The sequence below is a fragment of the Heterodontus francisci genome, chromosome 12 (assembly GCF_036365525.1).
Source record: "Heterodontus francisci isolate sHetFra1 chromosome 12, sHetFra1.hap1, whole genome shotgun sequence".
Lineage (NCBI taxonomy): Eukaryota > Metazoa > Chordata > Chondrichthyes > Heterodontiformes > Heterodontidae > Heterodontus > Heterodontus francisci.
The window spans coordinates 96,937,851-96,963,592 of record NC_090382.1 but is presented as its reverse complement, the minus strand read 5'-3'; the positions used below and the strand labels follow the sequence as shown (position 1 = coordinate 96,963,592).

The 25,742-nt window shown below is 40.5% G+C and overlaps 1 protein-coding gene across 4 annotated transcripts in view; it reads left to right on the top strand.

Annotated features, from left to right (window-relative positions):
- The window catches only part of hmgxb3 (HMG box domain containing 3), a 94,471-nt gene that overhangs the window by 9,537 nt on the left and 59,192 nt on the right, over positions 1 to 25,742 (top strand). For 3 of the 4 annotated variants that reach the window (XM_068043891.1, XM_068043889.1, XM_068043892.1), the window contains exons 2-11: positions 5,761 to 5,911; positions 9,372 to 9,546; positions 11,283 to 11,912; positions 15,590 to 15,679; positions 17,413 to 17,559; positions 18,101 to 18,172; positions 19,067 to 19,443; positions 21,526 to 21,638; positions 23,741 to 23,839; positions 24,599 to 24,720. In XM_068043891.1, the coding sequence (XP_067899992.1) occupies positions 5,763 to 5,911; positions 9,372 to 9,546; positions 11,283 to 11,912; positions 15,590 to 15,679; positions 17,413 to 17,559; positions 18,101 to 18,172; positions 19,067 to 19,443; positions 21,526 to 21,638; positions 23,741 to 23,839; positions 24,599 to 24,720 (1,974 nt within the window). In that variant the 5' untranslated portion in view covers positions 5,761 to 5,762. The remainder of the gene's footprint in view (positions 1 to 5,760; positions 5,912 to 9,371; positions 9,547 to 11,282; positions 11,913 to 15,589; positions 15,680 to 17,412; positions 17,560 to 18,100; positions 18,173 to 19,066; positions 19,444 to 21,525; positions 21,639 to 23,740; positions 23,840 to 24,598; positions 24,721 to 25,742) is intronic. The other variant, XM_068043890.1, reaches the window with a different exon arrangement.

Here is a 25,742-nt window from a genome sequence, read left to right as displayed (position 1 = left end):
AACCCAGAGACGCAGGGTGTTGCTTTGGGGACATGGGCTCGAATCCCACCACAGCAGAAGGTGGAATTTGAATTCAATTAATAGCCATGAAACTATTGTCATTTGTTATTAAAAACCCAGGACATCACCAATGTCCTTTAGGGAAGGAGATCTGCTGTCCTTACCTGGTCTGGCCTACACGTGACTCCAGACTCACAGCAATGTGGTTGACTCTTACATGCCCTCTGAAATGGTCTAGCAAGCCACTTTGTTGTATCTAACTGCTACAAAGTCAATAAAAAAGAATGAAACCAGACGGACCACCGTAGGCACGGGAAACGGCAAACCCAGCCCTGTCAACCCTGAAAAGTCCTCCTCACTAACACCTGGGGGCTTGTGCCGAAGTTGGGAGAGATGTTTCACAGACGAGTCAAGCAACAGCCTGACATAACCATACTCACGGAATCATACCTTATAAACAATGTCCCAGACACTGCCATAACCATCCCGGGGTATGTCCTGTCACACCAGCAGGCACAGACCCAGCAGAGGTGGTGGCACAGTGGTATACAGTCTGGAGGGAGTTGCCATGGGAGTCCTCAACATCGCTTCCGCACCCCATGAAGTTTCATGGCATCAGGTTAAACATGGGCAAGGAAACTTCCTGCTGATTACCACCTACTGCCGTCCTTCAGCTGATAAATCAGTACTCCTCCATGTTGAACACCACTTGGAGGAAGCACTGAGGATGGCAAGGGCGCAGAATGTACTCTGGGTGGGGGACTTCAATGTCCATCACCAAGAGTGGCTTGGTAGTACCACTACTGACCGAGCTGTCTGACTCCTAAAGGACATAGCTGCTCGACTGGGTATGCAGCAGATGGTGAGGGAACCAACAAGAGGCAAAAACATACGTGACCTTGTCCTCTGCCTACCGCAGATGCATCTGTCCATGCCAGTTTTGGTAGGGGTGACCACCGCACAGTCCTTGTGGAGACAAAGTCCTACCTTCACATTGAGGATACCCTCCATTGTGTTGTGTGGCACTACCACTGCAGTAAATGGGATAGATTTCCAACAGATCTAGCAATGTAAAACTGGGCAGCCATGAGGCGCTGCGGGCCATCAGCAGTAGCAGAATTGGAGCATCACCAGGCATACCTCACAATGAGGTGTCAACCTGGTGAAGCGACAACACAGAACTACTTGCGTACCAAACTGCGTAAGCAGCATGCGATAAACAGAGCTAAGCGATCCCATAACCAACGGATCAGATCTAAGCTCTGTAGTCCTGCCACATCCTGCTGTGAATGGTGGTGGACAGTTAAACAACTGACTGGAGGAGGTGGCTCCATAAATATCCCCATCTTCAATGAGGGGGGAGCCCAGCACATCAATGCGAAAGATAAGGCTGAAGCATTTGCAGTAATTTTCAGCCAGAAGCGCTGAGTTGATAATCCATCTCTGCCTCCTCCTGAAGTCCCCAGCATCAGAGATGCCAGACTTCAGCCAATTTGATTCACTCCGCGTGATATCAAGAAACAACTGAAGGCACTGGATACTGCAAAGGCTATGGGCCCTGACAATATTCCAGCAATAGTACTGAAGACCTGTGCTCCGGAATTTGCCAGGCCCCTAGCCAAGCTATTTCAGTACGGCTATAATGACACCTACCCGGCCATGTGGAAAATTGCCCAGGTCTTTCCTGTACACAAAAAGCAGGACGAGTCCAACCCGGCCAATTACCATCCAATCAGTCTACTCTCAATCATCAGTAAAGTGATGCAAGGTGTCATTGACAGCGTTATCAAGTGGCACTTGCTTAGCAATAACCTGCTCGGTGACACTCAGTTTGGGTTTGGCCAGGGCCACTCAGCTCCTGACCTCATTACAGCAAAAGAACTGAATTCAAGAGGGGAGGTGAGAGTGACTGCCCTTGATATCAAGGCAGCATTTGACCAAGTATGGCATGAAGGAGCCCTAGCAAAATTGAAATCAATGGGAATCAGGGGGAAAACTCTCTGCTGGTTGGAGTCATACCTAGCGCAAAGGAAGATGGTTGTGGTTATTGGAGGTCAATCATCTCCGTTCCAGGACATCATTGCAGGAGTTCCTCAGGGTAGTATCCTAGGCCCAACCATCTTCAGCTGCTTCATCAATGACCTTCCTTCAAGTATAAAGTCACAGGTGGGGATGTTAGCTGATGATTGCACAATGTTCAGCACCATTCACGACTCCTCAGATACTGAAGCAGTCCGTGTAGAAATGCAGCAAGACCGGGACAATATCCAGGCTTGGGCTGATAAGTGGCAAGTAACATTGTGCCACACAAGTGCCAGGCAATGACCATCTCCAACAAGAGAGAATCTAACCATCTCCCCTTGACACTCAATGGCATTACGATTGCTGAATCTCCCACTATCAACATCCTAGGGGTTACCATTGACCAGAAACTGAACTGGAGTAATCATATAAATACCATGACTACAAGAGCAGGTCAGAGGCTAGGAATCCTGCGGCGAGTAACTCACCGCCTGACTCCCCAAAGTCTGTCCTCCATCTGCAAGGCACAAGTCAAGAGTGTGATGAAATACTCTCCACTTGCCTGGAAGGGTGCAGCTCCAACAACACTCAAGAAGCTCAATACCATCCAGGACAAAGCAGCCCGCTTGATTGGCACCCCATTCGCAAACATTCACTCCCTCCACCACCGATGGACAGTGACAGCACTGTGTACCATCTGCAAGATGCAATGCACCAAGGCGCCTTCAACAGCACCTTCCAAACCCACGACCTCTACCACCTAGAAGGACAAAGTCAGCAAATGCATTGGAACACCGCCACCTACAAGTTCCCCTCCAAGTCACACACCATCCTGACTTGGAACTATATCATTGTTCCTGGGTCAAAATCCTGGAACTAACAGCACTGTGGGTGCACCTACCTCACATGGACTGCAACGGTTCAAGAAGGCAGCTCACCACCACCTTCTCAAGGGCAATAAGGGATGGGTAATAAATGCTGGCCTAGTCAACAACACCCACATCCCATGAATGAATAAAAAAAAATGGACAAAGTGCCACATCAAAGGTTACTAAACAAAATAAGAGCCCATGATATAGGGGGTAACATATTAGCATAGATAGAGGATTGGTTAGCTAACAGAAAACAGAGAGTAGGCATAAAAGGGTTGTTTTCAGGTTGGCAAGCTAGAACTAGTGGAGTGCCACAGGGATCAATGCTGGGGCCTCAACTATTTAAAATCTATATCAATGACTTGGATGAAGGGAGAGAATGTATAGTCGCTAAATTTGCTGATGACACATAGATAGGTAGGAGAGTTAGTTATGAAGAGGGCATAAGGAGTCTGCAAAAGGATATAGATAGGTTAAGTGGGTAGGCAAAGATTTGACAGATGAAATATAATGTGGGACAGTGTGAACTTGACCACTTTGGCCAGAAAAATAGAAAAGCAACATATTTAAATGGAGATTAGATTTTAGATTAGAGATACAGCACTGAAACAGGCCCATCGGCCCACCAAGTCTGTGCCGAACATCAACCACCCATTTATACTAATCCCATATTCCTACCAAACATCCCCACCTGTCCCTATATTTCCCTACCACCTACCTATACTAGTGACAATTTATAATGGCCAATTTACCTATCAACCTGCAAGTCTTTGGATGTGGGAGGAAACCGGAGCACCCGGAGAAAACCCACGCAGACACAGGGAGAACTTGCAAACTCCACACAGGCAGTACCCGGAATCGAACCCGGGTCCCTGGAGCTGTGAGGCTGCGGTGCTAACCACTGCGCCACTGTCTCTATCTGTATGTGTATTTATCGCGTATGCATGCTAGCGTGGTCGCGTTGCGTACTCATAGTCGTTAACCAAATTAGAGTTTAAGATTAATAAACTTCCACATTTCTTGTTTAAATCTAAGAAAACCTGTCTGATTTCTTTGCCTTACAATTGGAAAGCAGTGATCAAGGATTAACTTGGGAGGTTGGAGGCGGGAGAGAGATTGCGGGATTCTGAGATGCAGAAGGATCTGGGTGTCCTGGTACATGAATCACCAAAAAGTTAGTATGCAGTACAGCAAGTAATTAAGGCAAATGCAATGTTGTCGTTTATTGCAAGGAGAATGGAATATAAAAGTAGAGATGTTTTGCTACAGTTGTACAAGACATTGGTGAGACCACATCGAGAGTATTGTGTACAGTTTTAGTCTCCTTACTTAGGAAGGATATAATTGCATTGGAAGCAGTCCAGCGAAGGTTCATGCAGCTGGTTCCTGGGATGCGAGGTTTGTCTTTTGAGGAAAGGTTGTACAGGTTGGGTCTGTATTTATTGGAGTTTAGGAGGATGAGAGATGATCTTATTGTAACGTGTATAAGATCCTGAGGGGAACTTGACAGGGTGGATGTTGAAAGGGTATTTCCCTTTGCGGGAGAGACTAAAACTAAGGGGCACAGTTTAAAAAAAATACGGGGGTCTCCCATTTAAGACCGAGATGAGAAATGTTTTTCTCTGAGGGTTGTGAGTCTGTGGAGCTCTATTCCCCAGAGAGCAGTGGAGGCAGGGTCATTGAATGTTTTTAAGGCAGAGGTAGACAGATTCTTGGCAAACAAGGGAATCAAAGGGTGTCAGGGGATAGGTAGGAAAGTGGAGTTGTGTCCACAAACAGATCAGCCATGATCTTATAAAATGGCGGAGCAGGTTCGAGGGGCCGAATAGCTTACTCCTGATCCTAGTTCGTATGTCTCTGGAGTGGATCTTGAATCCATGATCTTCTGACTAAGGCAAGAGAACTAAAACAAATGTAAGATTGTTTCCTTCATCTAGTTTAGTGGTAGCACTCTTGCAACTTAGTCACAAGGTTGTGGGTGCAAGACCTAATCTAGACATTTGAGTACATAGTCTAGACTGCTGCTTCAGTGCAGTACTGAAAGATTGTTGTCCTGTCAGAAATGACGTCTTCCTGATGAGATGTTATACCGAGGCCCCAACTGTGCAAAAGAGCCAATGACATGAGCAGAGGAGCTTTTAACAGTATCCTGACTAATATTTATCTCTCTATCAACATAACTAAAAGCAGATTATCTGGTGATTATGTTCATCGTCTGAAATGCCAGAACAAGACAAGAACAATCTCTGTTGAAGCACCTGGCATATTGTGCTTCAGTATCATATTCTACATCAGAAAATTATAAATGTACGTGGCTCAACTAGTTTTTCTGTCCCCACAGATCATTTAGCCTCTGAGTCTTTTTCCCTCTCACTTCTCAAATACCCTAGATGCCTACAGATTCAAAGTGGGGTGACTCCACTCATTTTAACACTAGCTGATCAATGGACTGTTGCTTTTTTTTATAATGGTCCTGAAAAGAGAAGTGTTGAACCAGAACAGAGGGGAAAAATTATGTCTGAACTTTTCCCCTATATGTTTCTTTTGGGCCTCCTTATCTCGAGAGACAATGGATACGCGCCTGGAGGTGGTCAGTGGTTTGTGAAGCAGCGCCTGGAGTGGCTATAAAGGCCAATTCTGGAGTGACAGGCTCTTCCACAGGTGCTGCAGAGAAATTTGTTTGTTGGGGCTGTTGCACAGTTGGCTCTCCCCTTGCGCCTCTGTCTTTTTTCCTGCCAACTACTAAGTCTCTTCGTTTAATAGGATGATATTAAATGAATGGGTAGGTGTTTTGGAGGCAGGGAACAGAGTAAGAATGGTCAAATACCATGGAATTTTAAAAAATCTTTTGTGTTTTTATCTTAAGGAATGGATGCCCCATATGATGGAGCAGAAATAACACTGGTAACAGAAGAAATTGAAGGCTGTTACAGCTGCACAAAAAACTTTCCACCCAAAAAGAAAAAGAAATGGAAAGAACAAAGTGAGGATGGAGGCAAAAAAGGCAAAAAGCCTAGGTAAATAACAATTCTTTATCATCCAGGATTTACTAATCATCTGAAATCTTACATATCCTAAAATATTCTAGTTCTGTCTACTGATGATGTATCTCGGTCATCCCATTTGTGTGTTTAATGGGTTAAATCTGCATTTTGAGGCAATCTAGGAGCAGATATTCTGTGCAGCACACCTCCACATAGAATTCTGTTGATGTGATTACCTGGACCATTTAGAATTCTTTAAAGACATGTGCAACACTACTTTGATTAACTTTATCATGTGCACCTTTCTTTTCTCAATGCCATTATCGCCATATAACAGTACCTACATCAAAGATTTGCTTTGGTTTAGTACCAGCCAGGTTCCAAACCTAGTTAGCTTCAGTTTGATCCATCTAAGAATGATTCTTTGCTGTAATATTGGAGTGTTCTTGCACTGTCCACCCATTTAATGTTGCTTCTTAACACTGAGCATGTATTGAAATTTAGCTTGATGCAGAAATCTTTATAATCAGAGCTAGTACTATAGTGCTGTATCTCTAATCTAAACCTAAACAAAGTTATTGATTGGGCAATAGCTCGGCTATTGTCTAGTTTTTGGTGCCCAACCTTTGGGAGTTGTCAAGGCCATGGAAAGGCTAATTAAAGGATATATGAAGATTGTATCAGGGATGAGATGTTTGAGTTATGAGGAGATACTAGATGGCCTGGGGCTCTCTTCACTAGAACCAAGTAGTGTCAGGCAAACCCCTCACCTGCCAAGACTGAGGCCCACATGAACATTAAAACTTAAAATTGCAAGCCCCTGACTGGAAAGACATTGCATTGGAACAATGGGGACCCAGTCATTGTTTCCCCAATACACAGAAAAAGTGGTCAGACCAGTGTTAGTCACATGACTAACTGGTTGTTGCAGAGGTTTGAACTGAGTTTTAAATGAGAGAGAACAGTCCTTGAGATCAGAATGCTGTGTGCTCCTGGAACTGAAGCAAGAATTATCTCCTCTCCTGTATGCCCTCATCTCACTTTCACCAGCTTTGGAAACCATTGAAGACACGTAAGCTCAAGGAGAGAAAAGTCTCCTATGCGAACAAGGTTTAAGAAGAATACTGGACCCCAATGAAACGCAAGACCATATCTTCAATCAAGGGCTACAGTGAGCTCGAAGCACAGTAACAAGATATTGCCTCAAAATGTTCCACTTTATCTTTTCTTCTCTTTTCTGTCCCTATATGCATGTGTATTGTGCATGTTAGCATGGGCGCGCGTATATCCGTAGGCGTGAACCGTATTAGAGTTTAAGTAAGTTTAATAAATTTCACTTTTCTTTAAACCAAAGAAAGCCTGTTTGTGCTTGTTTCATTGCCTTTTAATTGGAAAGCTGTGAACAAGAATTCACAAAGGGGGAGCTCAAAACAGTGTGTGTAAAATTAAACCCTGTTACAATAAGACCAGGTGAAGATAGTAACAGACCCCTGGACTCGTTTCTCACCTGGTCGTAACAGTAGGGTGGGAGATTTGGTGAGTTCTTCAAAATTATGAGGGATTTTAATGTGGTAAACAGGTAACAGAGGACATAAATGCAATAATAAAATGAGAGGTTAAGAGAATTTTGTTTACACAGAGCATTGTTACAATGTGGAGTGCTCCAGCATAAACTAGTGGCCGTAGCATCCATGATAGCTTCTAAAAGAGAAGTTGATAAATATTAGAAACATAAAGAAGTAATAGAAAAAGGCAGAGGAATGGGATTAGTTGGATAGTTCTGAGCTGGCACAGATGTGATGGGCTGAATGGCTGTAGCTTTACTCTAAAACTGAGATTCTGTAACTTCTGGAGAAACAGTAATGATACTGGCAGACTGTTCAAAGACACATGAGTATGGTACTCTCAAATTTGATCTGACCTTGCAAAGCAATGGAAAATATTTATGCTTTCCACTTGTGATAGTATGGATGTGATCAGTCTGGAATATGCTCCATGGCACTGAATTGGGACATATCATATAGTTTAAAATCAGGAATGAAATTAATTCATTTTTGTGAAAAAAAAGCTCTTTCTGAATCTGTCAGCACTGTAAACTGCTTAATTACACAGTGGATTATTCTTTAGAATTGTCATGTCTTACTTTACTGAAGTTAATTATCTGTGCAGTTCCCAGCCACAACATTTTCTTGAGTAGAAATGTGAACTGATACATTTTGGGAATAAGAATAATGAAAGGAAATATAAGAAACTTTAAATGGAGTAGAGGAGATAGGACACTTAATGATTCACATAAAATGCAAATCTTTAAAAGTGAAATGGCAGCATGATGGGCTGCAAACAAGAGCACACGGGATCCTAGTGATTAAAAAATATAAAAGCAATGAGGCACTGCTAAACCTATACAGATCATATAGGCTACTGTTTAAATATTTTATTTTAGGAAGGATGTCAAGGTCCTGGAGAGGGTGTAAAAAGGACCAAGGGTGAGAAGTATTAATTATGAGGAGAGAATATGGAAACAGCTGCTTAATGATTACAGGAAAAGTGAAGGGGATATCTGATTGAGGTTTTCTTAAATATGAAGGGGTGTTACTATGAGAGAAAATACTGTTTTCATCAGTTGATGAATCGGTAGCTAGAGAGCCTAAGTTTAAGATTAGCAAAAAAAAGTTGTTTTTTTTTGCTCGAAGCATTGTTTCAGATGTGGAATTGGTGGAAATGGAATCCTAATAACTTTTAAATGGATAAGCATGTAAAAAAAATAAAAGGAATATGGTAGGGGTGAAAAGCAGAGGAATGGGACTGAGTGGATAACTCCGAGAACTAGCTGTACAATTCTATGATTTACACACTTGAGTGGAATATTTCATTATTCTGTTTAAAGAAATAGGAATGTTTGTAGAATTTTATAGTACTTTCTGATTTGATAATCATGCAGCTTGTTTTTGAAGCTCATCATTTGCAACATGTGTTTAGATAAACCCCTAAGCATATTTTAATAAAACATTTTATCGCCCTGACACCAAAACTGCATTTTTATTTAGAAGTCTTGTGGCTCTTATCGCTTGGCAAATTTATCCAGTAAGAAGCCAAGCCATAGAGACCAGAAAAATCCCAAGGTTAATACCTAATCTGCTGATTAAGTGAATTTCGACTGAGAAAGTGGTAAGTGTGCTGCAATTACAGGGGAGAAAATCAGCCAAGATTCGCAAAAGTGAAGACAAGAGAAAGGAATTTTGGCCCGTGAAAGAGCATCTTTAAAAATGCATCTGTATTTTTGATGAGTGGTCTTGGTTTAAACAGTATTTTTAAAAATTGATTTATCTCAAAAATCTTTCACTTGAGATAACTTGACCATAGGTGTATTTGACATTCTCCCATTGAAATGACAGAACAGTTTTTCCAAATTGCTCCTATTTTTAATACCAAGATATGTTTGTGTAAGAGCTGTATGCAAGATTATTCTTTAAACTGTTTGTGTGTGTTTCAGGCCAGCATATTTACTGTACTATTATGATACTCATTTAAAAGTGCAACAAGACTTTCCGAATTTGCCTCGGTCCGAGATAAACAAGAAGATCAGTGAAAGCTGGAGGCGGCTCAGTGTTGCTGAAAAGAGTATTTACCTTGAAAAGGCAAAGTTGGAAAAAGAAGGAATCGATCCGGTAAAAGCTTTTCTTTGCCTACATTAGAGAGATGTGCAGGCCAGAATTTTATGCCCTCCCTGCAGAAGCCGGCTGGAGGTGTTTTTTGGGGGTGGGGGGAGGGGTGTGTAAAATTGAGTGGGAGGCGGGGGGGTACCATTCCTGTTGCCTTCCCGTCCGCCTTGCAATTTTACCAGTGGCGGGGCAGGTGACCAATCTAGACCTTGGTGTAGAGGGCACAACTTCAAAATTTGCGAATGATACAAAGCTTGGAAGCATTGTGAACTGTGAGGACGATAGTATAGAACTGCAAAAGGATGTAGACAAGTTGGTGGAATGGGCAGACAGGTGGCAGATGATATTCAATGGGGAGAAATGTGAAGTGATACATTTTGGTAGGAAGAACATGGAGAGACAATATAAAGTAAAGGGTATGATTTTAAAGGAGGTGCAGGAGCAGAGGGACCTGGGTGTATATGTGCATAAGTCATTCAAGGTGGCAGGACAGATTGAGAGAGTGGTTAATAAAGCATTCAGTATCCTGGGCTTTATTAGTAGGGACATAGTGTACAAGAGAAAGGAAGTTATGTTAAACTTATGTAAGACACTAGTTTGGCCTCAGCTGGAGTACTGCGTCCAGTTCTGGGCACCGCACTTTAGGAAGGATGTGAAGACATTAGTGAGTGTGTAGAAAAGATTCACAAGAATGGTTCCAGGGGTGAGGAACTTTAGTTATGAAGATAGATTGGAGAAGTTGGGACTGTTTTCCTTGGAGAGGAGAAGGCTGAGAGGAGATTTGATAGAGCTATTCAAAATCATGAGGGGTCTGGACAGAATAGATCGGGAGAAACATTTCCCACTTGTGAAAGGATTGAGAATGAGAGGGCACAAATTCAAAGTAATTGTTAAAAGAAGCAAAAGTGACATGAGGAAAAACTTTTTCACGCAGCGTGTGGTTAAGCTCTGGAATGCATTGCCTGAGTGTGTGATGGAGTCAAGTTCAACTGAAGCATTCAAAAGGGAATTAGACTGTTATATGCAAAGGAAGAATGTGCAGGGTTCCGGGGGAGTGGCACTAGGTGAATTGCTCAGTCGGAGAGCCGGTGCAGACACGATGGGCTGAATGGCCTCCTTCTGCACTGTAACAATTCTGAGATTCTGTGACAAATGGCCGACCCACCCCTGGTTAATTAATTGTCACTTAAAGGCCCTCCTGCCACTGCTAATGTGAAACCGTTAAATATTACTTGGCTCAAAACCAGCAATTTAGAGACTAGCATCTACTAGATCATATTTATCTATAACTGAAAATTATTTCAAAATTCAATTTGCAATGATTTATTACAGTCATTTATCATTGGGCTGATGTCATCATACATCAGCAACACAAAGCATTGGATGTCTCTATCTGTACTTTTTTTAAAAATGCTGTCAACAAAAAGATGGATCTGAATATGGCTACCCTCATTAAAATAAGCTATATTTAATTAAAAACAGTAACATTCTAGAGTCCTCAAGACTTTAGTCTTGGTTTAAAATAACTATAATATGTTATTTCGCCTTTGCTCTCAGTCTGATGCTTTGCAAGCAATTGTTCATAAGTATAATTTATCTGTTGCATTCTCAAATATGGCATTGGCATTAGTATAATCCATAATTTCCAGTAAAATGGAGACTTGGCCTCCTTCTATTGATTTTTTAAAAATTTTAACCAAAATGCTGTGTAAATAAGCTGCACCTTTTTTTCCTCTCTACAGAACGATAAGATAATCAGTGCATCAACGGGTGTCCCTCCAGCTGATATTCCAGGATTCCGCAAAATTCTTCCTCGCTCCAGTTATATTATAATTCCCACTTCTAACTTATCTGGAGATGGAAATGGTCAGCAGCTGGCACAGTCTCCCACACAGAGGGGAGGTGAAGGCAATCCCACCTGGCAGACTCTTAGTCACGACACAATACAAAGTCTCTTTGCAGTTAGTAGCACGCTTACAGACTCTGGCCATATTGACAGTACTGAGGAGAGCATCGCTATTGATGGAATTACAGATGAAACTTTCATTCACACCGAAACAATGCAGGAGATTGTTACCTCGGAGATGCTGTCTCAATTTTCCAATTCTGGAGATGATAAAGTAGTAGGAGAACTGACCACCAATGAGACTTCTTTAGAATTAACAAATCCTTATGACTCCCCCTGTGTTGTCATTGAAGGAACATTGATAAGTGCAGGCAGCGATGCTTCAGAAAGTGTAGCCAGCTGCACCAACCAGCAGACTGTGGAGGCTAATCCAGTGATAGCAGTATTATCAAATCAGAGCAAGCCAACTGGAAATCTCACTTCTCATAAAGCTGTAGGACAGACTATTAGTGTTAATAACAAACAGGTAGGAGACTGAATTTGCTTTTTCATTCCTCACATCTCAAAATAGTACACCGAGTTTACGAACAGATTCTTACAACCTTAGTGAGACAATTGACGTTAAAATGAGATATGAACCCCCCAGACCAATTTAAAGAACTACGCAAGATATCACGTTTTAAGACCTTTTATTATAACAACTAAACTAAAAGAAATGCCCTCTAGCTAAATAGTAATTTGTAAGTAGCTAATACCCCAAATTATAATGAAAGGTTTTTTCTTTACTTGTTAAAATACTTGAAAACCTCATCACATTTATACGTTATACAGTCCTCTTTGATGGCAAAATATTTGCGGTTAAAAGTCCCAAGCTCCTCCCAGTTGCAATGGGTTAGATCTCCCAGACCTTTCCCAAACTCATTTTTCCGAACACGTTTGACCTGGATGTCCGTGAATATGGTGATCTGGTTGGTCTCTTCTCTGCAAACTTCAACTTTCAAAACAGGTTCAAGTCTTTGCAGCCTTTCACTGTATATCTTCTAAGAGCAGGCATTTTCCCCCATCTCTCTCTCCCGGCTGTTACTGCTAGTTGTCTTCCTTTCTTACAGCCTCTCTGCTTTCAGAAATCTGTTAAATTTTTCTGGAATCACAAGTCAATAGCCTATTGTCCTTTTCCAATATGCAAAGCCCACAAATCTGGCTTCAGCAACACCATCTGGGCTTTTCATTGTTTCCAAGTGTTAGCAGCTGCCATGCACATTTTCATCTTCAGGATCACTGACTCCTTGTTTATGATCTGAAAAACTGCGAGGGTGAAACCCATTGTTTTTCAGGTGCTATATCCCTGGAGTCTCTGCTTTTCAAAAAAAAAAGTTTTTGATCCGGGATCTCTCTTGTCCTGGTAGCCAAGATTTCTGTCTTGTCTTTAAACAGAGTTGATGTGAGGTCACCTGACTTCTCTGCTTCCATCTTAAACTTTTATGGTTTTTTAAAACCTAATCATGTTACAAAGTCCAGCGTTCATAAGATGTTTTTAGATTGAATGTGAGCCGTAATATAAGGACCAAGCACAATTAATGCCTTTGACGTTCAACAGCGCTCATTTATATAGCATCTTTAATGTAATAAAAGGTCTTAAGGTGCTTCACGGACATTATGAAACAAAAAATGACAGAGTCACATAAGGCAATATTAGGACAGATGACCAAAAGTTTGATCAATGAGGCAGGTTTTAAGGACTCTTAAAGGAGGAGAGTGAAGTAGAGAGGCAGAGATGTTTACAGAGGGAATTTGGCCTTTCTGATATTTAATTGGAGGAAATTTCTGCTCATCCAATACTCTATGTCAGACAAGCAGTTTGCCAATTTAGAGACTGAAGGTTGCAAGAGGACATGGTGAGGTAGAGCTGGGTGTCGTCAACATACATGTGGAAACTGATGTCATGCCACCTAAAGTTATAAGATTATAACTAATTTTGAGGGACCTTTCCTAGAAGTAAAAATTCATCTGTAACTGCTCATCTTCAAGTGTTCTTATCTTTGTCCCAAAGTCAGGTTGTCCATATTAAAAAAAAAATACCAACCATGTTCCGGCAGCCCCCCCACCACCACCCGCCATCCCCCAGGGGTACTCTTTGTGGAGTTAAAGTTACAGTTGCTGGTCTCGGCTCAATGTTGGCACTCTTACCCCTGAATCAGAAGTTTGAGAGTTCAAACCCACACCAGACACTTGAGTACATAGACTGGCACTCTAGTGCGCAACTGAGGGGATGCTGCACTGTTGTTTGAGACATGAAATCAAGGTCTTGTCTGCTCTTTTGTATGGATGTAAAAGATCCCATGGCACTATTTTTAAGTAGAGCAGGGGTGTTCTTGCTTAACCATCACCATTAATGCAGAATGTTTAGTAATCTTTTGCATTGCAGTTTGTGGGACCTTGTTGCGCCTACATTGGTTGCTGCGTTTCCCTGTAGTAAAGCAGTACTTCAAAAGTATTTCAGTAGTTGTCAGACGTATTGGCATGTCCTGAGTCCATGAAAGTGCTGTATAACTGGAAGATATGTCTTCACTTTCTTTTAATCTTTTGGTGTTTTGTGAATTTTATAGGTTTTCTAATGTAATTGCATGGGAAGCATTTGCATAGTCAAAATGACAGAGTAGTATACATGCTCGATAGGCTTTCCTACATCTATGCTACCGTTTCACTAGTATGTAGAGATCTTCTGGTGGAACATGCTCTGAATAAAAGGCAAAAACTATCTTTTCCCCCATTGGTATGTATCCAGGTGATCTACGGCCAGCTAACACACTGCAGTGGCTCTGCCTGTCTCTGAGGAGTATATATCTGCTTGATGTATTATAATTTGTAATAGCTGCTGTCTGGGTTCTTTTGTGATGCCCTTCAGGTAAAGGTCTTTATAAAATTAGAAAAAGCATTTTAAAATGTGACATTACAATTGCCCCCACCAAGCACATCACTAGTTTACTAACCAGATGGGTGACTTGAGCCAGATCTCTGCCTATTTTGCTATGTTTCTAGTTGTTGGGAGCTGTACAATGAAGTTTGTAGGGTGACCCCCACTTACATTTTATAATCCAGAGCCTTGAGCATATAATCTCAGCTGTACTTAAGTGAAGTATTGAGGGAGTGCTGGACTGTCTGAGTTGATGTTTTGGATAAAAGATGTTAAACTGAGGCCCCATCTACCCTCAAGTGGACATAAAAGATCCCATGACACTATTCAAAGATGAGTAGGAGAGTTCTGTAAATTGTCCTGACCAATATTTATCCTTCAACATCACCCTTTTAAAAAAAAAAAAGTTTTCCTTGTCATTATGTCATCATCGCTATGTGCAGATTGGCCACTACATTTCCCTACATTACAAAAGTGATTGCACATCAAACACACTTCATTGACTGTAAAGTGCTTTGGGATGGCCTGAGGTCATGAAAGCCAAGATGTGATTGTAGGTTTGTTTGTAATGGTTTATAAGCACCTTGCCATGAGTCTAACTCCCTACTACATCCATCACTGTCACTGGGTCAAAATCCTGGAACTCTCTCCCTAACAGCACTGTGGGTGTACCTACACCATATGGACTGCAGTGGTTCATGAAGGCAGCTCACCACCACAACCTCAAGGGCAATTAGGAATGGGCAATAAATGCTCACATCCCACAAATGAATTTAAACAAAAATAGAAATTACACATGGAATTATCTGACCTGGTTCCAGATCTTTGGTCTTAATATTAATCTTTACTGATTCAACAAAAACAGAATTTTGCTACCAGAAAAGGTCCTGTGCAGGATATTGATCAGCCTTTGGATTTGAACCATAAATTATTTTTAGAAACTTTTACTCTCCATTTCCTAGTACCTGCCAGTCTAGAATGTATTTACCTGTAAGAAAATTGAGCCTCTTCTTTTTTAATGTAGTAAATTGGGGCCCAGAGATGTGCATGTGTTGCATTTTGTGATATCTGTCCTGCACATGTTGACATCACAGTGCTGCACACACTTTGCTGGACCAGTTTTAGGTAAGGAAACAATGGGGAATTTAAAGGTATTTGAGGCAAATTCATAAATCATCTTCCCCAAAAAGCATGAATTTATGATGGAAATTAGCGAAGTATAATTGTAAAGATCCTTGTTTATACGCCTTTACAATGAAGTAATAGTGTGAATGGATTTTCTCCATTAGGATTCGGGGGAAAGTGTTGCAGCATCGACCACTCAATTCTTAATGTTACCATTGACAAGCAAGCAATCACCAGCAGCTCCAGCAAAAAAGGTCAGAACTTGAATTCTACTACAGCTTGATTAGACTATATTTGAATATAAATATGGAACAAGCCTTTCCAGGTCATCCTATTATAATCTTAGAGTTTAAAAATACAATTTCTCTCTTGGCAGCAGTCCCTGTTACTGCATGTTGTCCCTTTATAACTGGGAAGCTGTAATATTTGGATAATTTGCCCTTGCAATTTCATGACCTGGAAGCTTAATAATTACTCAATTTGCAGTTATCTGTTTACTGGATTAAATATCATCTTGTGACACACACTCTCAGTTGCTTAATTGATATTACCTTCTGACTAGGGTATCACGTCATTGTATATTTATAGGGAATATATAAATACAGCTATAACTAGAAAACTCTAATGAGATAATATCCCTTAATAAATTACCTGTAATTACATAGCAACAGAACAGAAACAGGCTCACTATTCTGTACTGGTGTTTGTATTTGACGCAAGTCTCCTCCCGTTCCATTGACCTTGTCTCATCCTTTCAACATATCTTTTTATCCCCTTTTCTCATGTGCGTTCATCTAGTTTCCTTTTGAAAGTATCTAAGCTATTTGCCTCAATCGCTTCCTGTGGTAGCGAGTTATACATTTGAATAAATGTCTGTGCTGAATTTCACTTTCCTCTTCTTCCAGAACCTACAGTATTTATTTAACTTGCATATGAAGTACATACGTAAACCTCATATTTTATTGAAGCCTACACCAGGAGCAAAACTAAACTAAACTGAAACAACCCCATTTTTGTTTAACCTGCTGGGCATTAGCTAATCTTGGAAATCTCAAAATCATTTGTTGTTTCCCCAGCCAGAGTAAATAATAATTCATGGTAGCAGATCAGCATAGCTGATGCTTATAGCTGGATGCAATGGCCTCCTACTCAAATACATAGACTTCTATTTTCTGCCGAAACTCTGATCTTTGATCTGTGAGATTAAGGAAAAGTATATGTTTTCACAATGATTTTTAGTGTTCCAACTTCATTTAAAGGGAAGCAGTTTTCCTTTTCTTAAAAAAAAAGGTAAATTTCAGTACACTTTGTCATCTTAGGCCATCCTTCTTGGTGTAAACAGCTTTGCTTTGGGGGTGGGAATCAGCTTGTGATTTTCAATTATGTTTCTGGTGAAGGTTCCATTCCTGAAATATTTATTTTGTCTGTTTGCTCCCCAAATATTGACTGGCATGCTGAACATTTCCAGATTTTTCTGTTTTTCTTTCCTGATTCCTGGTATCTGCAGTTTTTCGCTTTTTGTAACTTGCTTCTCTCTCTATCTAATTTGGCTCAGTATGACACAGAACATAGGTATTGAGTTGTAAACATTGCAGGAAGAAGAAATCCTTAACACGGAATTACCCCAAATCAAGGACTGTCTTGAAAGTTCAACTTTTTAAGAATTTCACAATCTAAGTTTATTTTTTACATTTCCCCTTCTCTCTAATTGTTGCCAGAGCCAGTATTGTCACTAGATGTGTTTAACTCGGTTTGCAAACTGTAGGGAGAAAAACATATTGAAGCAAATATATATTAATGTGCCAATCCTATACAACAACATTGTTTAGAAAAAAAGCTTTGAGGAGGAGGACTGAAACATCCACTCACTCTGTGGCAAAGCGCATTGTTAACCCATTATTTCTGAATTTGAAAATGCCCAAAGAGGGTTGCTGTGCATGTTGCAACACTAATAATTGTTTTTTGAAATCCTTTTTGTTTTATGCAGTCCATCTTTGCTCAGAAGACAACCTATACACGAAGAGGCCGTGGCAATTGTCCAAATCCAAACTGTTTGTTTACCTATGTCACAAGACACAAGCCCCCACAGTGTCCAAATTGTGGGAAGTGGCTGGGAGGGAAATGGATTCCAAAGGTAATTTAGTAACATTTAACAATGGTTAAATCTAATTTTGCTCCCAGCAGTCATCAGGGAGTTGAAGAAAACTATTATAATTATAATGGCTATTTTGAAGCTGGACCTCGGGCAATCTTTTGTAAACCAGAAACTTCTTTATATATAATGACCTTAGATTAATTTACTGTTTGAACTAAGATGAGGTGGTTTTCTAACCTGTTTGTCTCATGTGCCATTTACATTTTGTAGCTCCATTGGGAATTTTTCTCTAGTTCTGAGCATTCACTTTGGATAGTTACAAAGATTGCTTGAACCATTTTCCTTTGAGAAAGAGCTAGGCCTCCTTGTGGTTCCTATATCTGAATGTTAGTTGAACTAGAGAGCTCACCAGTGTGGGAAAAATGCCCCTTAAAAAGCTTTTTATACTTCTGCTCTACCACCCTTATAAGATGGGCTTTGAGATGAAGCCAAAGCATTGATTAAATAACTTGCATTTTTAAGAAATCCTTTTTTTTTTACATGTGTACTCAGAGTTTTGATTTTGATTTGTTTGTAACAGGGCAAGGAATTGCAGGTATTAAATGTACACGTGGAATGTAATCAAGAGAAGCAAAGCAAGGTATATTGTAAGGTATAAGTCTGGTATACTTTTCATCCTGTTTTTCCTTCCAATTTTTTTATTTTTTTTCTACCAAAACTGTTTGCATGAAATGTGCTTCTTTCAAAATCAGGGATTTGTAACTAACAACTGAAACTTTTCCAGTTTTCAAAATCCCCACTTTAACAGATGTTTTTATATTGATTATTCCCGGCGATGGGAGGTTATAAGATTGAACTAAAGAAATGTACTGGGTAAAGAATTTTATTTCATTTAATGGGTTTGGGAATTGAACTAAGAAATACTTCACCATACCTCCAAATGGAGAGACCTTTCTCATTTTGAGCACCATTTAAAAGGGAAATTTACATGCTTGGAACTCTTTGCTCTTAAATTTAAATAGTTGAAAAGAATCATGATCAGTTTTAATATCCTTTAGTGTTTCAGTGCCAGGGAGAAGGACAGCCTGAAAATTAATTTCTCTGCTTTGGATGAAAAAGCAGCCAAGTAGCTTTGTGTTCCAAGAAGTTATGATGTTTCAAAATTTCCATTGTAGTTCAATTTAGGATAGGCTGTACTAGATTAAAGCTAATAAATATGGTTACAATGACTGGACTGTTTCAGAAAATTTTAACACTGTGTGTGTGGCTAGCACTTTTTTATTCTGTAATTTGTTCGTATTCTTAGGTCATCATAACTACCTAGGTAGACTGATCTTCCTGAAGTTCATACAGGAGTTATAGACTGGGTTCATATTTTGGCTTGCCGCATATTCTATTCTAAATAAATGGAACAGAGTTCTTTATTTCTGTGTGCTCTGTTGCAAAATTTCCAGCAAGTTGTCGAGAAGAAGCAGCATATATGTTTAGTACAGAATAGATTTTGCTTAGGAAGCTTTCATAGCTTATTTTCTCTGTAAATGAACAGGAAACAGCAGATGTGTCTATCAGCACAAAGGACACAATCCAGTCCAGTTTGGAAAGTTCACAGGCTGTAACTCAACTTCTAAGTGTAGCTTCAGAAGATCAAAGGGAGGAGGAGCAGCAAACAATGCAAAGTAATTGGCAACAAACTATACATGTTGAGTCCAATGAGCCAGCTGCAGCAGTGGCCACTGTACAGACTGAGGAACAGGCCCTTCCAATGCAGTTTTGCAATACAACATTGACTGATGAACATACGGCAGAAGCACAGTCTGAAGGTGTCGTAAAGGAGCTGAAGGATCTACACCAGCAAATGTCAGTGGCAAGTAACAGCAGAGTCAGTAGTTCCCATGGAATTAAGATTGCAAGACCAGGATCAAGGTTAGTTTTTGTTTTGCCAAATAAATTTAATACATTTCTGAAGTTTAACTAGTGGTAGTGGAAAATCGCATCAGAATTAAGATCTAGGCATAGTTTTGAGAGGGTGCAATAATTTGCAAAAAAGTGACACACAGCCAATTTAAATGAGAATGTCATGATTCTGTTGCTAAAGGCAGCTCTACTATCACCAGCCCACAGAAGGTGTCCAGCAAAACAAACAGCAAGTACCATAGCAGGGCATGCGCAGTGACTTTATAACATGACATTTGCAGAATAGAGTGAGTTACAATCAATGAATAATGTCAGTAATGACACAAGCAACTTGTGCTTTCATAAACTGTAGTCCTAATTTGTCTATTATACATATGTAAATGTTAAAACTTCAATGAATTATATAAATTTTTTGATTTGCATTTGTGAAATGTAATGCAGTAAAGTAATAGATTTGGAAAGAAAAGTAGTTAAAAGGTCACTTTAAACTCTGTTTCTCCGCACAGCTGGTAAAATGAAAACTTAAGCTGGAGTATGAATCCACATCAGCCCACTGCCCTTCACGTTTGAATCCACTTTTCACATGTGAACCTAAACTGGGGGAAAAGCACAATCCTCTGTTGATTTGATGGGCACATGCATATTTGCCAACATGAGGACCTGGAGAAAGATTAGGAATGAGAATATTTTCATGGTCCCAACAAGACTGAAACCCACCATAAAATGCTTGATCACCTCATTCTATTTTTATACTCACAACCTTGAATGATGTTTCAAACCGGGCATTTTTACAGTCCTTTTTTTTTAAAAGGACTGCATCAATACAGTACTAAATGCTTTTGGTGGGAGTCACTTGGCAGATGATTGGATGCCCCAGTCTTTAAGACTGTTCTAAACTGAGATTGTTCATAAGTTTCTAATTCTACAAAAGAGTTTTACATTTCTCCTATAGAATTAGGGGATTAATGTTCGTTTTACGCCAAGTAATCGCAACATTTTTACACAACGCGTGGTTAGGATGTGGAATGCATGGCTTAATAGGGTGATGGAGACCGATTCAGTAGTAGCTTTCAAAAGGGAGAAAAAAATTGCAGGGATAGGGGTAAGAGCCAGGAAGTGGGACTAACTGGATTAGTGTTAGAGCTGGTGCAGGCTCGGTAGGTCGAATGCTTCCTTCTGAACAGTGCTGTTCTATGATTCTATGAAATTTAATAAATATTACTGCTAATCATCTTCCAAAGTTGCATTGTTACAAAGAGGATATTTTGCAGTCAAAAAAAATGCATGAACACAAAATTAAGTACCGAACACAAAATTAAGTACCGAACACCTCTACTCTGATAGCACAAGAGGCTCAGAACTCATCTTTGTGTAGTGAGCAGAGCAATTCTTCTCTTCCCCACCCACCTTCCTCAGGCTTGCAGATTTGAACTTTCATTTGTCATTTCATGTCAGTGCCACCACTCCATCTACAGGAGTTTTCTTTAACCCCTTCCCCCACACCAACCAATTAAATTAAGAGCCTAATCTATAGAGAGAAAATTCCTAGGATTATTGTCAACGTTCCCTCTTTTTGTTGGAGTTCATGGGGAATTTATTTAAATGCATAGCCCTTTTAGATCTTCTTGCATGGCTGCACATGCGTGGTAGCTTCAAGGAGCTGGCTTATGCACAGGCTGTACTGGAACTTTCGGGTTGCTGCGCAGCATAGAGGGAGCGTTAATTATTATTCTCCCCTCCATGCTCCATGTGCTGTGCTGCTGTGAAACCAATGGAACTGTTGGGCTAGTAGGAATTTAAGTTATTCTTTTTTTTTTAATACATTGCTTTAAATTCCTTTCTGCATTTTTAAACAGTTTGTCAACCCTTTTCAAAATCAATTTAATGACTGCATAACAATAACACACAGGAATTCATGCAAATATGTTAACCAATGCATGAAAATAGTACACGGAAGAAATTCAGCTTGTTCGTGAGTTAGGTCTAATGTCTGGCGAGCAGTATGTTGTGCAGCCACGTAGAGCTTGAAAGAGAATGTATTTTACCAAGCATATGCTTTCTTGCTTTCTCTCTCCCCTGCTGTATTTTTAGACAAGGTTTACAACAAAGAAACAAAGCCAGAGGACGAGCAAAATCCGGCTTATCGACTGGTGCTGCTCGGTCACGACCACGTGTAATCCTGCCGGCAGCTCCATCTAATGCAGGTAAGTATCAGTGTCGTGACACAAAAATGTTAGCCATATAACACTTTTAAAATTGTACTCATTGCTTAACTACAGCAACAACAACTTGGAGTTATATACCCCCTTTAACGTAGCAGAAAATCCCAAAGAGCTTAAGGAGATATTAAGGCAGGTTCCAAATGCTTGATAGAAGAGCTAGGTTTTAAGTGTTGTAAAGGAGACAAGAGAGGTGGAAAGGTTTAGGAGAGGGAATTCCAGAGCTTAGGGATTTGGCGGCTGAAGACACAACTGCCAGTGGCAGGGTGATTGAAATCGGGGATGCTCGAGGCCAGAATGGGAGGAGTGCAGTTATCGGTGTGGGAATGGGAGTGGTTTGTTATAGCACTGCAGGAGGTTCAGAAATGGGGACAGGCAAGGCCCTGGAGGGATTTGAAAGTAAGGTTAGGGATTTTAAATTTGATACATTGCTTAACTGGGAGCCAGTGTAGTTCAGTGAGCATAGGCGTGATGGGAGAATGGGATTTGGTGGAGTTAGGGTATAGCAGCAGAGTTTTAGATAACAGCAAAATACTGCGGATGCTGGAAATCTGAAATAAAAACTCGAAATGCTGGAACCACTCAGCAGGTCTGGCAGCATCTGTGGAAAGAGAAGCAGAGTTAACGTTTCGGGTCAGTGACCCTTCTTCGGAACCCAGTTAACTCTGCTTCTCTTTCCACAGATGCTGCCAGACCTGCTGAGTGGTTCCAGCATTTCGAGTTTTAGATAACCTCAGGTTTATGGAAGATGAAAAATGGGAGACTGGACAGGTGTGCATTGGAATAGTCAAGTCTAGAGATAACCAAGGCATTGATGAGAGTTCTAGCAGCAGGTGAGCTGAGGCAGGAGCAGAGTTACAAAGGCAGAAATAGATGGTTTTAGTGATGGCACGGCTATGTGGTCGGATTTGGGTCAAATACAACATCAAAGTTGTGAATAGTCTGATTCAGCCTCAGTTATCAGGGAGAGGGATGGAGTCAGTAGCTCTGGAGTGGTGGTGTAGCAGGGACCGAATGGTCGACGGACAATGGCTTCAGTCTTCTGAATATTTATTTGGAGGTAATTTTTGCTTATCCAGTACTGGATGTCGGACAAGAAGTTAGACAGTTTAGAGACAAGTGGAGTCCTTGAGTGAGGTGGTGGTGTGGTAAAGATGGGGTTGTTAGTATACGTGTGGAGCCTGATGCTGTGTTTTCGGATGTTTTCGTCACCAAGAAGTAGCATGTAGATAAGAAAAAGCAGTGGGCCTAAGCTAGATGCTTTAAGGACACCAGTGATAATAAAGTGAAACTCATACCAGCATACAGATTGCTCAATAAACTTTTACGAGTCAGATTTAAATCCGCAATCAAAAAAAATTGTGTTTTATTGGTAATATGACCAAACTCTCTTCTGGGGCACTGTCCATGTTAAGATGCGTGCAGGGTGTCAAACATAATTTTATTTTAGGTGTCCTTGTATCCCGCTCTACAAAGAGGATGATTAGGAGACAAAGAAGAGTAAACTACCAAAAAGAAATAAATGAGAAAACTCACCTAGCAAGAATTTGCGATTTAGGGAGACGTGGCCTACTTTAGATTAAGCCACTGACAGTTTTACTTTTGTGTGGATCTAAAGTAGTTAGTCCCACACCTCTGCTTTTCCCGATAGGCCCACACATGTTTCCTTTTCAAGTATATATCCAATTCCCCTTTTTAAAGTTACTATTGAATGTGCTTCCACCATCCTTTTGGGCAGTGCATTGCTGATTATAAATAGCTGTGTAAAAACAATTCTTCTCATCTCCCCTGAGTTCTTTTGCCAATTATCTTAAATCTGTGTCCTTTGGCGACTGACACTCCTGCCAGTGGAAGCTGTTTTTCCTTATTTACTAGTTTTAAACATGTTCATAATTTTGAACACCTCTTTGAATCTCCCTATAAGCACCGTTACTCTGGTCTCTCCTTGTAACTGAAGTCCCTCTTTTGTTAAATCTTCTCTACATCCTCTCCAAGGTCTTAACATCTTTCCTAAAATGTGCTGCCTAGAATAAGATACAGTAGAATCCTAGTTTATGATATTCTAACATATTGTGCCTTTTTTATAGCTGCACAGTCTGGGGTCACCTATATTCGAGTGGTCACAATGCCTGTCAATCAAACAGATCCAGCAGAATCCTCTGTGTCTTCAAGCAACAAAGCCACAGGTATAGAAATATTTACAATTTATTTTTCAGTAACTTGTAGGAATAAAAATCTCATACCAAATATCTATTCAATGATACCATGTGTCTCCAGGTTGAAAGTTACAGTTTGTTTTTGCACATTCCATTACCTGTACTGTTCTACCTTTTATTCATTGCATAGTCTTTTATTTTTAATCATTTATGTATTATGTAGAACAAATTTCTGCCCAGGTTTGTGACTGCAGTTCAAACTCCGAATGCTGCTCATATTACTGGAACTCATTCATTGGATTGAGGTCTCAAAACTCATTGTTGCCATGTATAAATATTTCTGCGATTTTTTTTTTTTTAAAAGCTAATTGGTGCTTGCAATGAAGGATAGAAATCAGTATTTGTTTAATACTCGAATTTGCTATAACTTTTGCAAATAAAATGTCAGTAATTGAACACCAAGACAATAATAATCATAAAAAATTTGGGCCAATCTTGAACCTTTTCCAAGATAATCAATCTTGTGAAGATTATTACATTGTTGGGGTAGCAAAGTGGTGAATGTTAAGACACCAAGACAATGTATCCTGGAGTATTGGCATATGCCACAGGATTAGGATGAAAAAATAAATTTAAACCTCCTACCTGCCAGTTATGCAGAGACCTTGGAGTGTTGTCCACCTGTCCTGTCATCAGAAATGGTAGTATGCTTGGGAAACCATCAAAAGGTAACATTACAAAAAATGTCGTCTTATAAGAGGATGCTTAAAAATTGTCATTCCTTTTTAGCTAGAAGTTGCTCTTCAAAGAGCTTGATGAATTCCCCTCCCCCATCAGGTCTGAAACCCAGCACCTTAAAGCAACTGGGGCATTCTGTTTTGCATTCGAACTATGAAGATGGAGAAGAGCAGGTAAGTTTTGCGCATTTGGTAAAATGGGTGATTTTATTCTTTGATAACAAAGTGACTTAGATAAACATGCCAGTTAAAGGAAATTGACTCATTTTAATGAAACACTCCTACATTATCCCTGGTTTTAATTCAACCTAGTTGAAATGATAGTCAGGGTGGAGGGAAGTGGGGGTGGTGTGGGGAGGCGTGGTTGCACTTTGTTTCTGATGCGATTCCAGTGAATGGCGATTTTACTTACCAGGAAAGTTGTTTGGGAGGGCAGCCTGGATAAGGGAAGCAGGGCCGACTTCAGATTCAAAAATTAGGCCCGATATTGTCTTGAGTGCTACAACGCAACTTTAACTGCAGAAATCGGAAATCCCCACAAGTCACCAAACCTGGCAGCAAAATGGCCAGAAGAGTCTATGGTAAGTATTCTTTTCAGATATATGTGAGGATTCTTTATGTGCCAAGAGGAGCAGCGGTGCTCTTCTGCCCCCCACCAGAAATCCTTAGGCCTAGCTTGACCTGACAGACTCCATTAAATGCTGTGAGTAGCCTTGTTACGTCTTCTCATTGTTCTGCATCTAAATATGAAGGCATAGTGTCCAATCTCCCTAACAATTCAGTATTAGCTAACCGGATGGTAGGAGGTTCAATTTGAGAATTGTCTAGGCCTCCTTCTGCCTCATCCTCACTCCTTTTCATCCTGTTATTGTCCTTACTACCTGACCTGCCTGTAGTTGCTTATCCTCCTCCCGGCGATGATATTGTTTCAGCATATTGATATGACACAGCCGATTCTTTTTCTGGTGATCTGGGGTGTCAGCCAAATAATTCACTTTGCCAATTCTTTTGACCACTTTATATGGACCACTGAACTGTGCTTTCAGTGGTTCACCCTGTAAAAGCAATAATACTAACACCTCATCCCCTGTTCCAAATGTTCGGGTCTTGGCATGCTTGTCTGCCCATTTCTTCATGGTTGGAAAACTTTAAGGTGTTCCTGAGCCACTTTGCAGGCTCTCGGGAGCTGCTTTCGG